This window comes from Rhinoderma darwinii, chromosome 4 (genome assembly GCF_050947455.1).
Source record: "Rhinoderma darwinii isolate aRhiDar2 chromosome 4, aRhiDar2.hap1, whole genome shotgun sequence".
NCBI classification, from domain to species: Eukaryota; Metazoa; Chordata; class Amphibia; order Anura; family Rhinodermatidae; genus Rhinoderma; species Rhinoderma darwinii.
In genome coordinates, this window is record NC_134690.1 from 353,236,878 (window position 1) to 353,261,825 (window position 24,948).

A 24,948-nucleotide genomic window follows, 5' to 3' on the forward strand; every position below is an offset into this window, starting at 1 on the left:
CCATGAACAGGGTGTTCTACCCGCTTGATAGGTGGCGTGTTGCCCCGTCCGGAGCTGTACCACAAAACTTCTCTGTTTGTGCTGCGCGGCTGTAGCTACAATATCGGGACCTGGCGTGGCGTGTGTGCTATACTCCTCCTGGACCTTTAACCCCTTAATGACCGGGCAGATTTTAGTTTTTTACTCCCCATCTTCCAAAAGCCATAACCTTTTTATTTTTCTGTGAATGTAGCCATATAAGTGCTTGGTTTTTGCAGGACAAGTAGTACTTTTCCATGGCACCATTTAATGTACCGTATAATGTACTGGGAAACTGAAAAACAATTATTTGTCGGGTGAAATGGGCAAAATAAACAGAAATTCCGCAATAGTTTTTTTGGGGTTTCCTTTTTTTATAAGTTCATTGTGTAGTAAAACCGACATGTTAACTTTCTTCTACGGGTTCATACGATTACGGTGATACCAAATTTGTATAGTTTTTTTTGTGTTTTACCACTTTTATAAAGAAACTATTTGTTAAAAACTAAAATTGCATTGGGTCGCGTCATTCTGAGAGCCATAACTTTTTTTTCCGTCGATTGAGCAATGTGAGGATCTATTTTTTGCTGGGCGAGCTGTAGTTTGTCTAGGTGCCAATTTGGGCTACATGTGACTTTTTGATCACTTTTTATTCAATTTTGTTGGGGAGTTAAGAAGGCCTTTATTAGGACCCGTGGCTGCCATGACAATGATCGTCTTGTGTGAGGGCCGATGAGCTGTCTGAGGGGGTCGACGACCCTTTTTTTAATGTCTTAGATTGACCGCGGCATCTAAGAGGTTGAACGGGCTGAATGAATGTAAGTTGTCAGATGTGTAATACAGCTGACACCTCACTTTGAGTCTGGCCATTTAACCCCTTAGATGCCACTGAGTATGGAGCATGCTTAGCCTGTGAGTGCGCTACAAACTTCCCTTTAACGCTTTTCATGTACATGTATGTGCATGAGGTTAAAGGGTACCTGCTCCTGGAATTCATTGCTTGGTTACCAGCCCTGGTGGTGAGCTTCCTGGCATTTGTTCCTGTTTTTCCTGAGGATTTTCCTTGGTTTAAACCAGCTTTCGTCTTCATTACACTTCTGTCCTATCCATGTACTGACCTCTGGCTTAAAGGGGTTTCCCCATGAGGGACATTTATGACATATCCACAGGATACAGGCAAAATATTCAAAGACAGCATCCAATGTGGCAAATATTTTCATGCTTGACAAAGATTCCTACGGGGTCGAAATGTAGCCTTTATTTTATTGGGATGTGTTAATAAACACTTATGAATTGATGCCACAATGGATGCTGTCTTAATATTTTGCCTATTGAAAGATGTCTGGATGGGATTTCCGGATTAAGAATTTGCATCCAGCTGTGTAATGACGGGGGTGGGGAGACAGACAAGTGAGCCCTAATCTACCCGCCACTCAGTCCCTGCCTACTTGCAACGACCCGCCCTAGGCGACGGGGTACAACTGGGCGACGGTCCCTACGCTCAATAAGTGCATGACAGACAAACAGACAAGGGTACACAGAGCTAGGGGGAGAAATGGGCAGTTGCCCACGGCAACACCGTGAGCAACAAGAGAAGTGAACAAGCCGAGTCAAACCAGGAGAGTACGAGGTGCCAAACGCAGAGCAGAAGAGTAGTAAACAAGCCGAGTCAAACCAGGAGTGTACGAGGTACCAAATACAGAGCAGGAGAGTAGTCAGCAAGCCGGGGTCAATATGAAGCAAGGACAATAGTACAAGAAGCTGCAGCAGGGCCAGGAAACCAAACGAGAAGAATCACAAGCAAAGGAGGAACAGGAAAGGCAGGTATAAATAGACAGAGGGCGGGAGCTAGCTCCGTCTGGCCAGGCTGTGATAGGTTCTCCCACTCCTAAGCCTGCCACCCTGAGTGGTGGAAGATGGAGTCAGTCTCACAGACATAGAAGCAGGTGCAGACTGATTATCTATGGGCGTTAACCCCGAAGCTGTGCCTGGCAGATCCTTTACAAGCTGATTTTGAAGTGGGAAGTTCCTGTGCAAGTGAGTGCTGTGGATACTTTTCTTTTACAATTGAATAGCCACAGGATATGTCATAAATGTCAGATAGATGCGGGTCCCACCTCTGGGACCCGCTCCTATCCTTAGAATGGGGCCCCTAAATCCCATTCTACCTCTGTGTGTGTCAGCCGATTTCCGAACATGAAGGTGAAAACAGCGTAGCTCCTGAACTACGCTGTTTTCATAAGCCCCATCGAATGGAATGGTAGTTACGGAAACCGCGTAACTCGCATGCTATGCTACTTCCGTAACTGCTATTCAATACTATGGGAGTTACGGAAACAGCGTAGCTCAGCGAGCTACGCTGCTTTCATAACTCCCGACCATAAATTCAGGAAGTGGCTTGGAGTCAGTGATAGCAGACAAAGCTAGAATGGGGTTCAGGGGGCCCCGTTCTAGAGATAGGTGCGGGTCCCAGAGGTCTGCCTCTATCTGACATTTATGACATATCTTGTGGACTTTGCCTCCTGATTCTGATTACTGAACCTGACATTGCCCGCCTGTTACCAACCCGGATCTGTTTGACCACACCTGTCATCTGCAGCCTGACAGTCTATTTGGAACTATCCTGGGGTATACAACCTGGAAGTCTTACCTGCAAAGTCCATAAGATCTTGCTGGAGTTAAGAGTGAAGAACAGGGGATTTCTTATTTTCCGCACACTAGGTTAGCCTGCGCCACCTCAATAATGGTCCCAGTCATTCATTGTTCTTGCTGTCCTCCCAAACTACTCCTGCGCTGTGTGCAGCTCCTTCTCCAACAAGTTTACACGGTGGCACTGAAGTCTGTCCCTGTTATGCTTTGATACTCTACTTCACTCTACCTGAGACGTCCTGGTACGTGGTGCTACTCTGTGCTACTCTATTTTACTGTGTTTGAGACATCATCCAAGTTTCAACTACGCTAGCCGGGAAGCAGCATCCAGGTACACTCTTAGGCTTACAGTTTAATATGGATTGTTACAACTGCAGTATATGCAGATACAACTAGTAGCAAGGTACCTAATGTGTGCCAGGATAACATTTCCAAAAATATTTCACAACCACTATTAGCTTGAAATAATAGACCCACAGAGGCCTTGGCTTTCAGTCATCCAGTTCTGGTGCTCATGTTTCTTGGAATTGAGCCATGATGAAAGCCTGTGAGCTCTTCAGCGTGACTGATGCTTGTCTATGGAGATTACATGGCTTTTTGCTTTAGATTCATGCACCTGTTAGAAATGGGTGAAAAGGTCAAACCCCCTAACTAAGAGTGATTATTTACCTTTTGGTATATAATAAAGAATTATCTATTTATTTCCAATTGCTTATATAGTACCAAAATATATTTTGTATTGTTATACAGCGTTGTCTTGAGTTCTTGTCTAATTCCCTATGTCAAACAGGGAAACTAAATACATGGGCCAAACTCAAAGAAAGCAAATTAATCAGTAAATTTATGGAGTGTGGGAGGAAACCCATACAAACTCGGTCAGAACCTATAACTGCCATCCAGACTGGAACCCAGGACACCAGTGCTGTAAGGCAACAATGCTGCTCATATTGTAGTTATAAACTACTATCACTACTAATACAACTTCTAATATAATTAATGTGATTTTACATTGTCATTACCAATATTACCAAGAACGTGAAAGCATAAAAAAATATAATGTGTAATACAAAATGTAATAGACAACCTACTATGTTCTAAGAGCCATACATTGTCCATTGGTCTTGAAGTCTTGGATGTGATACTGCCTTGATGTACAGAGTGGGTCGCAGGGTTTCTCTGAGATTAATTGCTTGTCACAAGTTTGATGCCTGAACACTGAAAAGAAAATAGGTTGAAGTCTGCTGCCATTGAGCACTTGATGATATTAGACTTCCCCCTGTCCTATCTATATCTTTCTTTAACAGTGCGTGTTTGAGGATAATAGGTAGAGAGATTTGAGTGAAATATACTGGTTAAGTAGAAGAAAAAGTGATATCTAATTTTCCAAACAATGTAACACATCAAAGGGACATTTTGAGTGACAAGGCACACACTAAAGAACTTTTCCATTATGTTTCTATAGGATGATTGCAGCACGCGTAACTAAGTACAAAAGTTTTTGGTGAGATACTTTCATTGCTGAACTTTTTACATCCAAATCCAATTGTTAATCTCTGTGCACTGTCTACGAGATGCTATCTAGTTCCTCTACTAGAGCTAGTTCAGCCAGACTCCATTTTTTACATTGTTAGTTTTAAAATACACATTTTATTAACCCTTTCATTTTGTTTAATGCAGATTGTATTCTTTACTTTTCAAAGTCTAGCTCAGGTTACCACATCCCATCCAAGTATTAATCTTCACAAGGCTTGCCCTCTCGAATGCCAACAAATAAGGGAGGGGATCCATCTGATTGTGTCTCCAACAGTAAATGAAAGGACTATGAACAAGCTGCGCTCCGCTTGTCCAAGAATGGCTGGGAAAAGTGATGGCAGGGATTAGCACAAGTAGATGGCACCAATTTGGAATGAAGTCCCCTCTCCTCTATAAAGTTTCCTGCATCTGAACATAAATAATTTAAAGTAATGGAATTTATGTTATCTCCCATGCGGCATCTTTGAGGTATAGGTGATACTTTGGCTCACAATGGTTTTGTAAGATTTCCAGCCACTTTTTGCACCTTAATGCATATGGCAGTGCCCATTTTTTTGCCTTTTCAGTTGGGTAGCTTTACATGTAACCTGCTGATATAAGTATTCTTAGCTGCCATTCATTTCTTAACTGTCAAAATACCTTTTTTCTTTCTTTGATATGGACATATTTAAAAAAGAGTGCTAGAATTAATATACCATGAGTAAGGCTTTCAATATGGTATTGCACTATAAATACTAATACAATATACTGGTTTACTTGGCTACTCTCTGAAAAGTCATATAAAAAAAGCTCTGTTCATTCTGCTTGCGCACGTAATCGGCTCCCTCATGAGGCTTCATATATGCCTCTAAATGTCACAAAAGGCTATACTTCCAATTAGAACAAATCCCATTAAAAACATATTTAGTTTATCTAATTTAGTTATGGATTGCTAACTGCATGGCTGAGACATGAAGCAGTGAAAGACGGGGCAAGAGATGGAGCGGACAGCAACAACCTATTTGTTTAAACATTTTGAAACAAATGGCACTTGTACGTGGAATGGTTAAATAGATTGTAAATGAGGGGATGCTTTAGATGCAGTTTATTGCCTTTTGCTATCTCTAACAAATGATAAATGCCTACAGTTCATCAGGTTCTGCATTCTAGGTGGAATATCAATGTACAAATTTTCATTTAAATGTAAATGAACATTATAGCAAAAAAAGTATTTGTTTTAAGTAAAAGATCATATGTATATCACTGGAAATATCACGTCATGTCACATTTTCAAAATGATCAACAATTAAATGCTACTGCCACATCTATACTTGAGAAAAGAATCTTAAAAACATGATGTACCCTGGTCTGTGGGTAGATTGTATGACCCTGCCTGCGTGTATCTCAGATCTGTAAAACTCAGGTACGTGTAGTAGACAACAAATTTTGATTATAAAAAAGAGAGCTGTGAAAAAGTCCAGAGATCAAGTTCTTGTTCATTTTATTTATTGTCAAACAGGCCATACAATAGACAAAAAGCTTTTTGAGTGAAGTATAGCAGCTTGGAAAAACAGGAGTTTCCAAAAGTTACATGGGATATAGCGAAAATAGAACTCCTAAGACCTAGTAGACCATAAAAACTGTCCCCATCAGATAAATTATTGTTTCCTTTTTTAATATAAATAAGTGAAAAATTATGTTATTTACTTTCTAAATATATTTTAATAGGGATCGGGGATCCATTGTTTTGATAAAAATTTTCACTTTAAAGTGTAACTCTCATTTAGCTAGCAAAATGATAATAAACTCCGATTTGTGCAACAATGCTGCCAAAATAAAGCTTGACTGCATCTGTTACCTGCAACCCACGATTTCATTCATTTTCTGCCTGTCCAGGTGCTGTCTGTAATGTGCAAAATCTCTGCTGCTGCCGGCTGATGGGGCGGGATCGCACAGAAACATCTGCTTGTACAATGTTTGCTGGTGCTGCTGCCCTCAGTTCCCACAATACATTGTGGATTTGGGAGTGCGCACATCACTGACTGACTAGACCTGATGTCCATGAAGATGACGTCATGTGTTAGAGACGAGGGCAGTTGGAAATTGCCCATGTATGAGCAGAGAGTGCTTCGGCTAGACCATGGGAGCAATTTGTTTACTGATGGAATAATGGTTAGGCCCCATGCACACGACTGTGTCTATAATTACAGTCACAGACGGCCGCGGACAGCCGTCCTCATTTGTGGGCCGTAGCCCATTATAAAGTATGAGAGCACGGTCCTTAAAATAAAAAAAATAGAACATGCCAATGCTGAGCTTAAATTTAGAAAAAAAATAATTAAATGATAATGACCCTTTAAAGCTTTCATCTTTGAGAAATAGTAGAAAATTAAAGGGGCTTCCTGGGATCTTAAATTGATGGCATATTCTTAGGAAGGGATAAGGCTGAGCTGCAGTATTAAAATCGTCAGCAATCGCATGGATATTGCTGTGTTAGGTAGTGAAGGGAATAGGCCGCGGTACTCCATCAAGTGCCATTGTCCCCTTGTTTTGCTGATCTATGAGGGTTCTGGGGGTTGACAGGTCATGATTAGAATAGTAATGTATAATCCTGGAAAACCCCGATCTTACATCAGATTTAAAAAAATCTATAGGTGTTTCAGTCTATCCAGTAACGGTGAGAAGACAACTCAATGAGAAGACAACTGAATAGTATGGGTATGAAATGATTAGTTACTGTCAAGAAACCATTACTAAGAAAAGGAAATCAACATAAAAATATTAAAATGATAACACTGAAAATGACACCTGTGATGTGGAAAAAGGATTTATGGCCTAAAGAGTCTAAACTTGAGATCTTTAGAATTAACAAAAGTCAGTATGTTTGTAGTCAAAGCAACGAAAGACTCTTCGAACCATGTCTACAACGATCAGTTAAGCGGGGAGAGGATCAATGCAAGTCTCAGGATGCATAGCAACAATTGGAGTTGGTGATATGTGTTTAATTGAAGGCATCAAGAATGCAGAAAACTGCAAACAAATTTTAATACGTCAAATTTTAATACGTCAAGTAATAGAACTTCAACCTGATAACAACCCCAAGCACACTGATCACATGATGGATATACCGGCCTCCAATAGGGAAATATTGTAACACCTGCTTGGAGGTCGGTATTTCTACCCTTCTGTGTTTCAGGAGTTTTTCTTATTGCATGGTGATTTTGGTGAAGTCTCCAATGTCAACCTTTTTAGAGACCAACCAAGATAACACTTGCATGTTTATACAAGGATTTCCATCTCGCTGTGTCAGAATTAAAAACCCAAGATAAATTCTCAGACTGCGCCTATCATATTTATTATATATTTGTGACTTTTCTATAGTCCGACCAACTACAACGACTAAGAAAGTTTATTATTTTGAATCAGTTATTTGCTGAGCAATTTTTTTTTAGGCCTCGTTTACACGAGCGTGATATACGTACGTGCGACGCGCATGCTTTTCATGCGTGTCGTACGGACCTATATAAGTCTATGGGGGCATGCAGACAGTCTGTGAGTTTTGCTCAGCGTGAGTCCGCTGAAAAAAACTCACGACATGTCCTATATTTGTGTGCTGTTTGCGCATCACGCACCCATTGAAGTCAATGGGTGCGTGAAAATCACCGTGCGAACAGCGTGATTCGCGCAACATCTGTCAAACTGTGAATGTAAACAGAAAAGCATCCAAACGGAGTGTCATAATGATGGCGGCTGTGCGAAAATCACGCAGCCGCGCATCATACGCTGATGACACACGGAGCTGTTAAGTGCCTTTTGCACACGCAAAACGCCACGTTTTTTTGCGTGCGCAAAACGCACACGCTCGTGTAAACCAGGCCTTAGATTGTACTTTGTTTTTTTCTTTTACAATATCAAAGTACTGTTACTGAAAAGTTCACAGTAAAAAGCAAAATGCATAGTTGATTATATTTCAGCACTTATTCATGATAGATTTTTATATATTTTGGTGCCCAATATATCAAGTTTGCTTATATAGGCACAGCAGTTAGTCTTTATATTTTGGTTTTAAAATGATCACCCTTTTAGCCACCAACATAGAAAAGGATTCTTTACTGTAAGAGCAGTAAGATTATGGGACTCCCTGTTTGTAATTGTTCATTCATTGAAAGGGAGACCGGTTGTTGTTTCCGGAATTTATTCTGATGGCTAAATTTGGAGTCTGGACGGAGTTTTGCTTTCCTGTGGAATATTCTACTTAGCTGATTCCATCATGTCAGAGTCAGATTAGTATACAGCTACATTAGTATACTATCCTACTAAGAGGACCTCTACCGCACCATCTTAAGAGAAAGCACCACATTCACCTGAGTTACTCACTAAGGGAGACACTACTCCTCCAAACTTGTCACCCTCCTCCAGCACACCAGTATCCTCAGCCTCTATGACTCAACAGGTGTCAGAGGTGTCGCAGGAAGTTTCATGGCTTATGCTTCCTCTCGATCTCATCCAAACCTCTATAAATGCTGAACTAGTGCAAATCACAGTTAAAACATCTCTACACTAGAGTCCCGTATCCTATGAAATTACGATGAGCTGAGTCGACTAATCTGTGAGCCAATGCCCCATGAAAACCAACCTCTTCATTTTAAAATAAAATACTGTAAATCGTCTTTGTATATGCGTGATATTTACTGTATATTACTCCGTTTTTGAAGTGTTAATAGATGTTATTAAGTTTAACAGTGATGTCAAAAAAGTAGAAAAAATAATAAAAAAACAATGGCGTATATTGTTTGCCGAAAATAATACCCTTTAATCGACACAGTGCAGTAATAGATCAGGATTACCCAATTTTGGGGCCCTTTTGCCATATGGAATGTGAGGCCATTACCTGATAATCTTATTTTACTCACTGGTGGTTAGGTTTCTTGTAGTTTATAATCATTTTATCAGTGACGCAAGGAACATCAGCTGTCCTTTCATACTACTTGGCGCTCCTTGTTACTCTGAAGACGGGCTCATCGACTTTCTTTGGGAGCTTGTTTTCAGTCTACCGAGGAGCGCCGATCATAGCCGAAGGTGCAGGGTGCTGGGCTTCACATTCTGCACCTTCTTTTTAGCGAAGATAGAGGTCTTATCCCCGGACCCAACTGATCAAAACTTATATCTCTTTTTAACATATCAAAATTGTTTTATGCATTTTTAAAAATATAATTGTTATATGTTAGAATGAATATTGTAGCGTTCATGGCCACGGACCGTCAGGATTACTCACCCCCCTGCCAGCGCTCACTTCCGCTCTATTCTGATCGTGCCCGGCATTAAAGGGCCAGCGCGCGCACATGAAAATAATCGTAAATTAACCCATAAGCACCCTGGACTATAAAAAGGGCTTTGTCCTTTCACTCATTGCCTGAGCGTTGTTGTGTTTACCCATGTTAGTCTTAGCAAATGGTCCCTTAGTGTTATCCTGTTCCCGTTGTTCCCTTGCCTTGCTACCTGTATCCTGCATCCCGTGCAATATCTGTTCCTGTGCCTTAACCTGTTGGAGTCGTGTTGTGCCCCCGGTCACACCTGCTGATATACACCACGTCTGGTGTCTACAAGTTCATCTGTGCTGAGCCTCCATTACTGTCTGGACTTTTAAAGGTGCTACTGTACTAGGACTGTTGTTTGGCCAGCTGCTACTCCACTACGAAGGTGCGGCCTAGTGGGTCCACATACCCACGGATCGTGACAGATTTGAGTAGCTTTCTCTCAAAAAAAGTGCCAATGCAATATTGCTTTACTGCCCATTTGGTGTGACCGCATTAACCATCTATTATTCATACGATTGGGAATCATGGTTCTATTATTTAATCTGCATTATTTATATGGAATATTCTACTTTATATGTACACATTCTTATTAAGCATCCCAGCGCTAAGGTTACACTGAGATTTATTTTGCGTAAATGCCAAAATGAGTGATCTGTATAGCCGTCTCTCAAATATTCATATCTATCCCTTGGTAAATGTTCTCCTCCATATTAAGCATTTGTTGAAATACAGAGTAATTCATTATGAAGCCTAGTGTAAAGGACAGTGTTACATAGAACCTATTTTATTTCCATCCCAGCGCCTGAGGATTTAGAGAAGGAACCTGACACTGTCTGTGAGGCAGGTGCATGGAAATGAAATCACTATGCATGGGGATATTTATTAAATGTGTTACATTTAGAAATCAATGCAAAGCCAACAGTAATGGATGAATGGTCCATTAATAAAGAATCTGTAGCATAGATAAAGAATCTGTGTATTTAAAAAAATAAAAAATAAATATATATATATATATATATATATATATATATATATATAGTGACTGGGAAGGAAATGGGGGGATGGGGTTTCCCCCCAGAACACTATTTTAGGGTGTATTTACAGGTGTTGTTTTTTTCTCGTGTTTTTCAGTGCTTTTTTGGGCTGAAATTTTCGTGATTGTGGCAAAATTGCCCGATCATTGTAAAAACTGACGCGTTTTTTGCCACGATTACAAAACTCATGGCAGAAAGACCCGACAACAATTACAGAAATGTAAACTTATGTTTCAAGGCTCCAAGGAATGCTGTGCTGAGACATAGAGGACAGTTGTGCGCTTTCCTAAGAGCTGGAAAAGGACCTTGAGCCTAAGCTTGGGAAAAGTTGGTGTTTCCCCATCCTGCAATCCACCTTGGCTGGGCTTATTAGTTGTAGTCGCAGAGCAGCCAAAATAACGTGCCGAAATATTATTTTGCTGCACAATGGCACGGTTTTTAAATTGATTGTTAATATTCACATGGCTAATGACATAGTTGTATGATGGCTTTTTTTTATTGCAGGACAAGTTGTCGTTCTTAATGGCACCATTTAATGTACTGAGAAACTTTACAAATATTTTGTGGGCTGGAATGGAAAAAAAACAGCAATTCCTTCAATGTTTGCTGGGTATTGTTTTTACTGCGTTCACTGTGTAGTTAAAATGACATGCTAAGGCCTCGTTCACATCTGCGTCGGGCTTCCATACATGGGTTCTGTTAGACCTTTCTGTCAGGGCAACCCATGAACGGAAAGCCAGAAACCATAGTTTCCGTTTGCATTACCATTGATTTCAATGGTAATGATTCAGTTGCAAATGGTTTTCATCTGTCTCCGCTCCGTAAGGTTTCCGTTTTTTAGCGGGAACAATAGTGCAGTTGACTACACTATTGTTTCCGCTTTAAAAAAACGCAAAACCTGACGAAACAGAGACAAACAGAAACCATTTGCAACAAAAACATTACCATTGAAATCAATGGTAATGCAAATGGAAACTATGGTTTCCATTTGACTTTCTGTTCATGAGTTGCCCTGACAGAAAGCTCTAACGGAACCCATGAATGGAACCCTAACGCTGATGTGAACGAGGCCTAATTTTATTCTGAGGGTCAATACGATTGCTAAATTTAAATAGGTTTTTTATTATGTTTTGCTACTTTATTATAATTTGTTTTGTGTCATATTCTGAGACTCACAACTTTTTTATTTTTACATTGATGGAGCTGTGTGAGGGCTTGTGTTTTGCAAGGCGAACTGTAGTTTTTATTGATATCATTTTGGGGTACATATGGCTTATTTATTCCATTTTTTGGGGGGGGGGAGCAAAACACAGCAATTCTGGCATTTTTTATTGATTTACATTTTTTACAACGTTCACCGTGCTGGATAAATAACATTATTTTGTAATAGTTCAGATCTTTATGGACGCGGTGATACATATTATGTGTATTTTTTATTGTTCACATTAGTTTAAGGAAAATTGGAAAAAGGTGTGCTTGCCTTTTCACCGACTAACACTTAGGGCATGACCAGACGTGGCGGAATTGCTCTGGAATTCCGCTGCGGACAGTCCGCAGCGGAAATCCGCAGCGTACACGTTTCTCCATTACCTTCCACAGCTTTTTAGTTGTGTTCGTTTACACGTTGCGGACAATTCTGCTGTGTAGCATAGGCTGCGGTGCGGAATTTGGTGTCCGCAGCATACAATGGTTGATGCGGACGTGTTGCGGACTCATTGCGGAATTTCTCCATTGACTTCAATGGAGAGTCAAAATTCTGCAATGAAGTCCGCAGATGTTATGTGTGCTGCGGAGCGTATTGGTTTTACTAACATGACATTTCTTCATCCTGGCTGGACCTATGTATTTCTAGGTCTACAGCCAGACTGAGGAAGTCAATGGGGCTCCCATAATTACGGGTGACTATGTGTGTGCACCCGTAATTACGGGAGCATAGCTAGGCGACGTTAGTAAATAGTCACTGTCCAGGGTGCTGAAAGAGTTAAGCGATCGGCAGTAACTGTTTCAGCACCCTGGACAGTGACTTCCGATCACAATATACATCAACCTGTAAAACAAATAGAAGTTCATACTTACCAAGAACTCCCTGCTTCTTCCTCCAGTCCGGCCTCCCGGGATGACGTTTCAGTCCAAGTGATGGCTGCAGCCAATCACAGGCTGCAGCGGTCACATGGACTGCCGCGTCATCCAGGGAGGTCGGGCTGGATGGCGAAAGAGGGAAGCGTCACCAAGACAACGGCCGGGTAAGTATGAAATTCTTTTTACTTTTACTAGGGAAAGGGCTGTCCCTTCTCTCTATCCTGCACTGATAGAGAGAAGGGAAGCCCTCTTCCCCTCAATGCGCAATGCGCAATGCCCATTTTAGGCAAAGCCGCAACAGAATCTGCAACGCAGATTCTGTGCGGCATTGATGCGGACAGTGGCGGAAGAACTCCGCCACGTCTGTGCATGCCCTAAACCCCAAACTCTGCCTTAGTAAGGGCACATTCAGACGTGGCTGAATTGCTGTTGAATTCTGCTGTGGACAGTCAGCAGTGGAATTCTGTAGCAGCCGTTTTTTACATTTGCTTCTATACATTTTTAGGAAACTTAGTTCAGACGTTGCGGAAAATAACTGCGCGGAATTTAGGCTGCGGTGCAGAATTTTCCCTCCGCAGCATGCACAGAATTTCACTGCGGATTTCAGCCTTTGCAATGCAAAAACTGAAATCTGCGGAAGTCCGCTGTGATATCTGCAACGTCTGAATTGCCTGTCAAATATGCAAATGTTGGTGCAGATTCCGCCACGCCTGAACATGGCCTTATGGATGCTGTCAATCAGATTGCAGCCATTACTAAGGCAGTAGTAATAAAATTAAAAAGAAACACAGAAAAAATATTTTATTGAAATAAACCCCCCCACAACCCTCGTTAACCATTTTATTGAAAATAAAAAAACACTGTCACTGAATAAGGTCTCGCATCCGAAGTAGTCCAACAACGGAACCTGTAAAAAAACACAAACAAACACAAAAAAAATTAGTAACATTTAAAAAAAAGCAAAGTAATCATTACGCTTTCCTGGGTCCAGTGCCGGAGCCATCGGGAGTTAAGGGGGGCATCAGCACTTAAAGTGCCTAGGGCAGCACCAACTCTAAATACTCGAAAAACATACCAATAGGGAATTTTAGATTGTGAGCCCCAATGGGGTCAGTAAAAGAGGACCTCTGTACAGCGCTGCGTAATATGTTGGCGCTATATAAGTAACTGAAATAAATAATAAATAAATACGGCTCTGCCCCTTCTTCTGGTCACCTGACTGGCACTTTGAGAAGGTTATTTAGTGCATGCTTTGCACTCACTAGATCAGCTTTTAAATATCCCTAATCTGAACCTATGCCATTTCTACAACTATGCAGACTTTGTAGTTCTTTACAGCCACCGATGTCTAAACACCAATAAAATACAATAGTTGAGTTACATCTATCATAAGGTCCTCTGCACACATTGCAAATTTTGTTGCAGATTAATGTAACTGATTTTCAGTCATAGAATTTTCTGCAACAAAATGTGCAGGGGAACTTAAAATGTAGCATTTAAGCTCCCTTTAAACACACACACACACACACACACACATACACATACACACACACACACACACACACACACATACACACACACACGCACACACATACACGCACACACATACACGCACACACATACACGCGCACACACACACACACACACACACATACACGCACACACACGCACACACACACATACAGTCACACGCACACACATACACGCACACACACACCTACATACATGCACACACACATACACACATACACGCACACACCCACATACACACACACACACACACACACACACGCACACACACACACAACACACACACACACACACATACACATACACGCACACACACATACACATGCTCACACACGAATACACACACTATTTTTTCTGCATTTTTAAAAAAGTACTGTCACCTCTCCTGACATGTCTGTATTAGTAAGTATTAGCATTCCCCATAATACAATGATTCTGGAGAAACTATTCTTAGAACTCGGTATTAGCATTCCCCATAATACAATGATTCTGGAGAAACTATTCTTAGAACTCGGTATTAGCATTCCCCATAATACAATGATTCTGGAGAATCTGTTCTTAGAACTCTACATTTCTCTGTTATTCCTCCTAGAAATTCATGAATAAATTGACAGCTGCGTGTTATCAGTTGGGGGTGACAAAGCCAGATGGTACGCCCCTTTGACAAGTGAAATGGTAACAACTAGTTGACAATTTATTCATAAATTACCAGGAGGAATAACAGAGAAATGGCACAATGCTGAGATCTGAGAAAAGATTCTCTAAATTGTTATTTCCTGTGGAATACATGTATTTACTAAAACAAACATGTCAGGAGAGCTAACAGGTCCTCTTCAAACACTTGTAAAAAAGCCATAGTTTTCAAGTGATGGCTTTTTATTTGTAAACATTTTAGACACTCGTTTCTTTTCCTGACATTTTTACAAGTCCTAAAGAGAAGCCAAATGGGAAAAACTCCCCCAAAAATTCCATACCCAGAGCATGCTGGGTTTGAAAAAAAAAAATACCACTGAACCCAAAAGCGCCACCAAAATGCCACAAACCAAAACGCTGTATATGTAGACTTTTCAATATGTCACTATAGACTTTAAAGTAACATCTGACCTCAGCATTTTTAACCTAAAAAACGGTGAAAAACATCAATAAAAACACCTAAAAAAAAAAGCAGCAAAACGCTGTGTGTGATTTCACCCTTAACGCATTGTAGAAATTTTAATAGATTTCAGAAGGTGTCCTCATCATGTAATGCCAATTTTATTAGGCTATTACAGTCCTCCTGTTATTCAGGACAGTAATAGGTTTATAAGGAAGCCCTTGCATATTCTGGCCGATGAAACATAATGTAGAAAAAAACGTAGAAAACAGCGTGCGCTATATGCAAATGTCCTATAAAGAGTCGTGGGGGTGGTGCCACCCCTCTGCAGAGTCATCCTAGCCTGTCCCCCTCCTTGCTTGATTGGCATCTCCCAGACTGGGATACGTCATCACAAGCCAGCTCCGGTGGCATTTGGCACATGCACAGTGAGGCAAGGTCTACTGGCCACGACTTCATCTGTACTCTGCACATGCGCCGGATAACAACGAAGCTGGCTTGTAATAAAGTGCGCTGGCCTGACGGATGTCAATCAAGCCGGGACGGGGACCGGCCAGCGTGACTCTGCAGAGGAGCGGCACCACCCCATGACTCTTTACGGTATATTTGCATATAGTTCATGCAGTATTCAGAGTTATTTTTCTACATCATGGTGTTTCAGACAGTATATATAAGGGCATCTTTGTCAAAATATTACCATTCTATATAACATATTGGTGGCAGTTTTGGCCTACCGACAACCCTTCTAACACGTTGCCGTTAAACACTATTAACACTTCCTTAAGGTATCAGCTCTTCCCATCAAGTTTTAATTTTCAGGACCAAGGTTAGCAACTGAAGAGAAAAATGGGATTCTTAAGGCGTCAAAAGTAGCAAGATCCAGAGAAATTAAGTTTGTAAAATGTAAAGTCCCAGGGGGGCAACTCATCGGCAGAGCTGGTAGCATAGACCAGCGCTAACACTACAGTTGTAAAACTTAATGCTAAAAGCTTATCTTATCTGCATAGCGTTTTTCAAACTGTTCATATAGATTTATTTTGATACTTATCGTATATCTAATTACCTCCTAAACAGCTCGTTTCCCTGGTTGCTATTTCCTCTAAGATATTAGAGTTATCTGGCAGATGCAGCCAGCTCAGCCTCAGAAATCTTTTTTTTTTTTATAAATAATTTTGCTTGTTTTTTATCTGGTGGAATGGATTTTAGTGTTCTACAGTTGGATTAGTATACTGCTGTTTCTAAGGTCAGCTTGTTTCCAGATGTTAAACTTGGATATTTGTAATAGCTTATTTCAGGGGAGGTGCATATAAATTGCAATTTTTGATGTACATGTGTATTTAATAAAAGTAAAGAATATCAGTTCATAAAAACAAATTTTATCTTCAAAGCATAATATTGCTGATAAATAAATTGCATATATTTGTTTAATTTAGTACAATGCTTACCCACTAGGACCCCCGGATGTAGTATGCTTATGTTAAATATATGTTTCTTATGTGGACAATAATTCTGCATGAAAAGTTAATTGTCATTCTGATTAAAGTGAACCTCCCATTTCAGATATAACTGGGCAGAATGGTAAAACTGCCATATCAGTTGCCTGCTATTTACATGCAGCAGAAGATCCTCCTGATCTCCACTTGCAGTTTGTATAATCTTTACAGATCTTCCCCTCAGGGGTGTAACTAGGAAAGACTGGGCCCCATAGCAAACTTTTGACTGGGGCCCCCCCTCCCCTGGGTGTCACACAACCCCCCCTTGTAGATAGTGCCTTTTTTACAGCCCCCCCCTGTAGATAACGCCATACAGCCCACCCTGTAGATAACGCCATACAGCCCCCTGTAGATATCGCCATACAGCCCCCCTGTAGATAGCGCCATACAGCCCCCTGTAGATAGTGCCATACAGCCCCCCTGTAGATAACGCCATACAGCCCCCCCTGTAGGTAATGCCATACAGCCCCCATGTAGATAACGGCATACAGCCCCCCCCCTGTAGGTAACGCCATACAGCCCCCCTGTAGGTAACGCCATACAGCCCCCCCTGTAGGTAACGCCATACAGCCCCCCCTGTAGGTAACGCCATACAGCCCCCCCTGTAGGTAACGCCATGCAGCCCCAACCCCCCAAAAAAATCCGTCCTATAGTGTGTTCTACAAAAGACATGTATCCCCTATCCACAGGATAGGGGATACATGTGTGATCGCTGGCACTGATAAGGAGGATGGGGGACCGAAAGTCCCCCGAAGTTGTCCATGACTAACCTCTGACTTCCGGAGTCTGCACAGCTCAATAAAAATGAAAGGAGCGCTGGTCACGCATGCACACAAGCGCGACCGGCGCTCCATTCATTTCTACGGAGCTGCCGACACAGACCCCGGAAGTCCGAGGTTTGTGATGGAGAACTTCAGGGGACTTTCGGTCCCCCGTTCTCCCTATCGCTGCCAGCGATGTCACATGTATCCCCTATCCTGTGGATAGGGGATACATGTCTTATGTAGGAACAACCCGTTTAATGGCAGAGCGGGGAGATACCTCCCTGCTCTGCCGTAGTGTTCAGTGGCGTCGCGCTGTAGCAGCCATAGCGGCAGCTAGCGGAGCCTCTGGCCATGGTGGGGGCCCGTGCTGGCGGGCGACACGGGCCCCCTCATGCCGTGGGCCCCGTAGCAGCCGCTACGGCTGCTATAGCGGTAGTTACGACTGCTTTCCCTCTGTATGCTTACATATATCATATATTGGTCAACCTACTCTTTCAATGTAATAGAAGTGCGGTAACATCGGTGACTCTAGCCTTTCTGCTGCTCCAGGCAAATACGAATATTATGTTAGAAAGCAGTTGCATAGTATAGTGAATCTCCCTTTAGCATTTGGAGGCTTTCTGTAGTACACATGTAGGGCAGTAGGAAATGTTGAATTCCTGTTATCCTATAAAATTGAGAGACACTAAAGGCCCTTTTACACTCTGCGATAAGCGGCCGGTGCAGCGAGCTCCGATCAATGGGACATAGTTGATCGGCGCTCGTTTGCTCCTGTCACACGGAGCTATGTATGGATGGGGACGAGCAGTCGTTGCTCCGATCGCTCGTCTCTATACATTATCATCATGTCGGCAGTGTGTCTCCTTGTTTACACAGGGAGATGTGCTGCCGACGACGATAATATTTCACTTTTTTAAAACAATACGACCAGCAGATGATCGAGAGTTTTCACGTTTATCTGCTGATCACTGCCCTGTTTACACTGGGCAATTATCGGCAAAGAGCGTTCTGTGAACGCTCGTCTGCCCGATAATCGCCCAGTGTAAAACCCCCTTAAAGGCTGCTGTTTATGAGAGACTGGACTGGACTGCACATCACTGAGCAAACAACTGATATCACCAGGGAAGTGGTGGCCGGCCAAATATTTTCCCTGCAGCAGCCACTACAGGGGAAATGTTGTATTACATGAATGGTTGGACATTTAATACATTGCAGTAGTTTCTCTTTTTTAGCATCTCTTAGCTCTGACTACTAGATATGAGTCATATGGACAGGGTTTTTTTTGTTGAGACAACTCCTTTCAAGGGGTAGTCTCATCACATATAACCCCTTTAATATCAGAGCCACAGCTGATTTTGCTGGGAGTAGAATAGTCCAGCCATACACATACCCTGCAGAGGTTAAAAAATTGTAGTAGTACATGGTGGCCATTCTAATACATAGTGGCTGTTCAATACATGGAAGTCCCAAGTGGGCCAAAGCGAGAGTCACTGCTTGTTAGTGGCTCCCCACTCTGACTCGTGGAGGAGGGACCAGAGCAAGAATAGGGCATATGGACAGGAATTGTCCCATTATCAACCAGCTGATTATCTATGAGCTAGTCCCTAATATATTTGTTTAGACTCAACAACAGTGAAGGCCCTTTCACATAGGCCAATGATCGTTTCTGATCATAGCTCCATGCAAACAGGGCAACGATCAGCCGATGAACGAGCAAACACTCATTCATCTCTGCCTATTTTATGCGGCCAAAAGAATGGTCGCTAGTCGGCCGCACATACTCCTCTGTAAGCAGGGGATGTTCTGCCGACATAATGTAAATGTATGGGGACGAATAATCGTAGTAACGATCATTCATCCCCATACTTAATGATCACTGCTCCTTGTGACTAGAGCAAACGAGCGCCAATCGATGAGCTGTATTGACCATCTGTGCTCATTTAAGGGTGGCAAACATGTGCGAATATCTGCCCGTGTAAAATCACCTTTAGCTGAAATCTAAATTGCTCTATTATATTGTCCCATATGTAATCTTTTTTATGTAAAGGAAAAACAAAATGTTCGAGAAAACCTAGTGGCAGAATCACATTGTGCAATTGAAAGAAATCTAATTAGCTGCTGCGATATGCCGTGTTAAACCCATCTTCTGTGAAACACAGAAACAATTATCTGTTTTTTTTTCCTTCTCTCTCAGGAAGGACCGAGCTCTCTTTCAGTTTACGCCCTGCGGTTGGGACCGGGAGAAGAAATAGTCACATCATTGTTTAAATTTGTGCAGGAGAAGAATCTAAGAGCGCCGTTTGTTATTACTTGTGTGGGCAGCGTCACCAAAGCAACACTTAGACTGGCTAATGCAGATGCGCAGAATACCAATGAGGTACCTGACAGGTCCAATGATGTACTGGCTCAGTTTAAGTCATGCATAGATATAGCAAGATGGCCGTGGAGTGTTTCAAGAGAAGTGTACTGTTCCTAATTATGTAATTATAAGGCTTAGGTGCCAAACTACAAGCTGTTGCCGAAATCTGTTCGTTCTGTCTTTCTCAAGAAATGCAGAGAATAAGATGCAATTCCCCTGAAGGTATCCTGTCATCTTTAATTTGATATAATCTTTAATTAAACACATTGGCAATGCTAAAATGGTAAAATATGTAGGATATTTCTTATGTCACAGAGGAGATACCTCTCCTATCACCGTCTCAATTACCAGTATACATTTGCTTTCTAAGCTGTAACTGTTGTATAGAATAACAATACCATGACCCTGGAAGAAATGAAAACTACCTTCATGTCTTCTGTTTTACTAATGTTTCCCTAGGATAGGCCCTTTATAGGGTGCCATACAAAGAATCTGTAGGGTGGAAAGACCCATAGATTTATGCTTATGAGATCATTGTGTGTGTATTCTTTCATGGGCACCGTGCTAAATGCCATAACTGCCAAGCGTTGAAAGTGGAAAAGAGGGAGAGTCATATGTTTTGCGCACAGTTTGTTGCTCCATTCCTATCCCTCCTTTTAATACTCTGGTCACACTGCCGAAAGAGTGAGAATACAATTTCATAGTATTTTTTTAAATTTATTTGTAAAATATTATAAAATATTATTGGTGCTTTATTTAAAGTCTATGTATACCTAAGGGATTTAAAAAAAAGATATAAAATAACATGATTTATGTGATTTTAAACAATATTTACGATGACTTTTATTAAAAATTGTTTTAACTTTTTAAGATACAGCTTCTATGTATCCTGTATACATAGAAGCTGTATCGTTCAGTCAAAGTCTATTCCGTCCGTTCAGCTGAATTGACGGCTCGGCTAAAAGCTGGTCCTGCATGTCTCTGACACACAGGATCCAGCTAAACACGACCAATATGAGCAGCTTTCAGCCGAGCCGTCAGTTTAGCTGAACTGACCGCCGCAGCTTTGACAGAACAAAACAGTTTCTATATATACAGGATACACAGAAGAATCTTAAAAAAAATTATTATTTTTTTAGAAAAGCCAATTAAAAATTTGTATAAAATCACATAAAACATTTATTAAAAAAGATACACAATTCCTGTGGAATTTGTACATACATAGACTTTAAATATCCAGTTTGATTGATTACTTTCTAACAAGTCTTTTGACCTTAGCTGCTACATTTTTCTGTAATTTCTGGGCTGCCACTGGATTTCAAAAGTTCATATATCAACATCCTTTCTTCCACAATGTAACCGGGTATGTATAGTGGGACTATTACACACTCTAGGCCCTGATCTCTAATGTACAGACAGGGGTAAAAAATACAGCTTTCTAAAAAGTGGTTCAAAATTTTCTGGGCTGGCATGGATTGCCTTTTACTTAATTTCAAAAAATAAAAAAGGTAAGAGATAACCTGAGATCTGATGGGAATTACAGTGACAGGAAAGGGGGCCATGTTTAAAGAGGATTCTTCATGCTTCTATTCTACATGAAATAAAAATTTTAAAGCATCATTTCTCAGAACTGCATTATGCCGTTTCTCTGTTGTACCTCAACAATAGGGCTCTACCATTCCCTTTGACCCTACATAGTCTGCCAGCTGTGATTGGACAGTGTCAGACAGTATATGGACATGCCTCATTAACAGGGGAATGGTAACACCCCATTGTCAATTTATATATACATTTCCAGGAGGAATAACAGAGGAACAGTATAATGCAAAGTTCTAAGAAAAGGTGCTCCAAAACTTTCATTTTATTGGGTTTAAGTATTAACTTAAACAGACATGTCAGGAGAGATGACAAGTCCCCTTTAAAATCTGTTTGCAATGACTGGAAATGTGCTGGGGAATATCTGTAATAATCTTTTAGAATCAGTGCCAAGTCTTTCTGTTACAATCATGATAAATCCATACAAATGGCAATAATGGGCAAGTATGCTGGATTATCAGAATTTAAATATATTATGTTAGTCTTTCCTTGCTTTCTTTCCAATTCAATTCCACAGTGATTCATTGTTCAAATGTTCGACCATGCTTATATACTTGGTATCCTATTCCATTTACTGTTTTCATGAACATAAATAGAAGATTGTCTCTTTTATCAGCAGCAATGTACAGTGATTTCTATGATCATGTTAATGGCCTTGACCTGCGACAGTATATATGCATTTTTAGCGGACAATTCTAGCCACAGATTTCTCTAACTTTTCTGTATTCAACGCCTCTGGAAGAGAGTACTTGGGAACTTTTTGTATTTTTTTTTATACTCACTCAAGTCATCACTAAATTACAGCACCTAAAACATGACACTGAAACTTTTTATAGCATCAAAATATAATCCAAGAACTGCATTAGAACTTTATCAGTACTTGTAGGACTGGTCTGGCCATACCCTTAAATGCAAATAAATATTATCAAGGTATGCTAGTTATTGCTACTTATTTAGTTAGACTTAAGGCCCATTTACACTGGCCAATTATCGGCAAACGAGCGTTCACAGTCGACTACACTATTGCTTCCGGCAAAACTACGGGTCCGGTGCACAACAGACACAAACGGAAAGCATGGGCACCGGATCCGTCACCATTGAAATCAATGGTGATGGAAACAGAAACCTCTGGTTTCCGTTCGTGTCAGTTTGTATCTGTTCAGGGTCCCGTTCTGACAGAAAGCTCAGACGGAACGTCAGAACGGGACCTCAACGCAGATGTGAACGAAGCCTTAGGCCTCATGCACACGACCGTAGTGTTTTTCTGGTCCGCAAATTCCAGGACCGTGTTCCGTGAAATGTCCTCCGCAGTTCATCCGTATGTAATCCGCAGCTCATCCGTATGTAATCCGCAAAATGCGGATAAAAAAAAAAAGCCTAGGTAAAACAGGATGACGACAGAACTCATTCCCGGTCGTCGCCTAGCAACACTTCCGCAAATCTGCAAACTGCGGTTGACACACGGAGGTGTACCCGCATTTTCCACGGGCCCATTGACTTCTCTGGGCATGTCTGCATCGAATTTGCGGGCCGTAATAAGACATGTCCTGAGTTTCTGCGGCACGGATTTGCGGACATGCGGAGACCCGTGAAAACACGGATAGTGTGTATGGGCCCATAGAAATGAATGGGTCCGCAATTCTCCCGTGGATTTGCGGGGGAATTGCGGACGCAAAAACACGTTCGTGTGCATGGGGCCTTTGACAGAGGATGGAATAGATCTTTACATGCTGGTGCTGACTTCACTATGTTGGTCCTAATGGTGTCATGATCCAGAGAAGCAGGCAGGGAAAAACCTCCCCGAAGATCTCTCATCAGGAAGCTCCATTTAAGAAATATTTTTGAACATAAAATTTTTATTTTTTTTCCTTAACATAGTGATGTCATTACTGCTGTTACTTTTTGTGACAATGTGCTTGGCTAAATCTTGCCTCATAAAGAGCAAGACACTTATTCCTCCCCAGCTCTTTAATTTGCAAAGATTACTGTTCCTACAAAGTTGATGCTTTTAGGCATTTCATCAAATCAAGACCTACTTGTCTCTATGTATCACATATACTGTATAACTGTGTGCAAATCTATTGTATTTCAGATAATACATTTAAAAGAGAGATTTGAAATCGTTTCTTTAGTGGGAACGATGAATGAACACGCACACCTCCACATCTCACTGTCTGACAAGGATGGGAAGACCATTGGTGGCCATGTCATGGGGGATCTGGAAGTCTTCACTACTGCAGAAATAGTGATTGGAGAGCTCAGTGACCTTCAATTCTCTCGGGAGATGGATGAACGCACAGGCTTCCCAGAGCTCGTCATTAGACCTCGTTCGGAGAATATTACCTCTGCCTAGATTCTAAATTATGTACCATTTTTTTGTTGATAATAAGAGAATGAAATAGATTGGCTTCAGAGCATGTCTTTACGTTGCTCTTTGCATTATTGTATTGATGGCAGCCATTTGATCACGCACGACATAATCAGTCATGTATGAAATGCACACAGCAGAATGATCTCAGTAAATTCTTTAAATGTCTAGTCATTAATTTTTGCTGTTTATCAGCATGAGTTGCATTTAATGTTCAGGGATTTTTCTTCTCTTGTCAGCTTTGGCTGAAATGTCCTACAGGGATTTTACGAGACTGATTGGCCCATAGAGGGTATAGGACAGTGACAATAGCTCTGAGGACTAATGAATGTACTGTTTGCTCATCTTTACACGGTTCCTGTAACACTAATTGGGAGGGACAGTGCCAGAAATCACAGAGGAACAGTCGTGCTTTGCGTGACATGGATGTAGAGTAGGAGTTAGGTGCCTGTTCTGCCCTGTACTGGTTACTCTCACATATACTACTTAAATTAGTTGAAGGCTTTTTATATCTGTCTTTTTACGTTATACATTGAAGGAATTTTGTACGTTTTTTCACAATAATAAAATATTTCTAACAGCATGCACTTAATATTTTTTTTCTCATTTTACAACTTATTTTTCAAGTTTGCATTATTGTATGTCATTGGATGGCAGGGGATCGATATATATTCTGAAACCAGAAGGGCAGTTGTAAAAATTCATTGCGTTAATTTGTCTCTATACTCTGTTTGCCAACCCCTAAAAATTGTTTAATATGTGCACAATATACTGATCTTTGGTACCATTCCCTTGTGGGGTCCCCCATCCTGTTGTTATCCCTGCATGATATCATAACTGTAGAAAAAGAAATGGTAAAACCTGCGCAGGGGCGCTGTCACCTGTTTGGTCTTTACGCATCTTACATCATGCAATGTAATTTTTTTCAGTAGGTCCTTGGGATTGTACCACAAAGGCAAACTAAACAGATGTGGCATAGAATGCTTTTGCATGCTTTGTACATTTAATGATTTCATGAGTACTGTATGTTTTACTGAATTCGACATTGCATCCATGTGCACTGTTATAAGATATTCTTATATTAATACTGTTCAGACAGCGTCATTTCCAGTTTACTGTGTGTGATGCTCTACCT

General features: G+C 41.1%; 1 protein-coding gene across 1 annotated transcript in view; it reads left to right on the forward strand.

Annotated features, from left to right (window-relative positions):
* The window catches only part of LOC142761309 (bifunctional protein GlmU-like), a 71,879-nt gene extending 47,483 nt beyond the window's left edge, over positions 1-24,396 (forward strand). The window contains exons 3-4 of the mRNA XM_075864494.1: positions 19,685-19,867; positions 23,538-24,396. Of these exons, the coding sequence (XP_075720609.1) occupies positions 19,685-19,867; positions 23,538-23,798 (444 nt within the window). The 3' untranslated portion in view covers positions 23,799-24,396. The remainder of the gene's footprint in view (positions 1-19,684; positions 19,868-23,537) is intronic.
* The last annotated feature ends 552 nt before the right edge of the window (positions 24,397-24,948 follow it).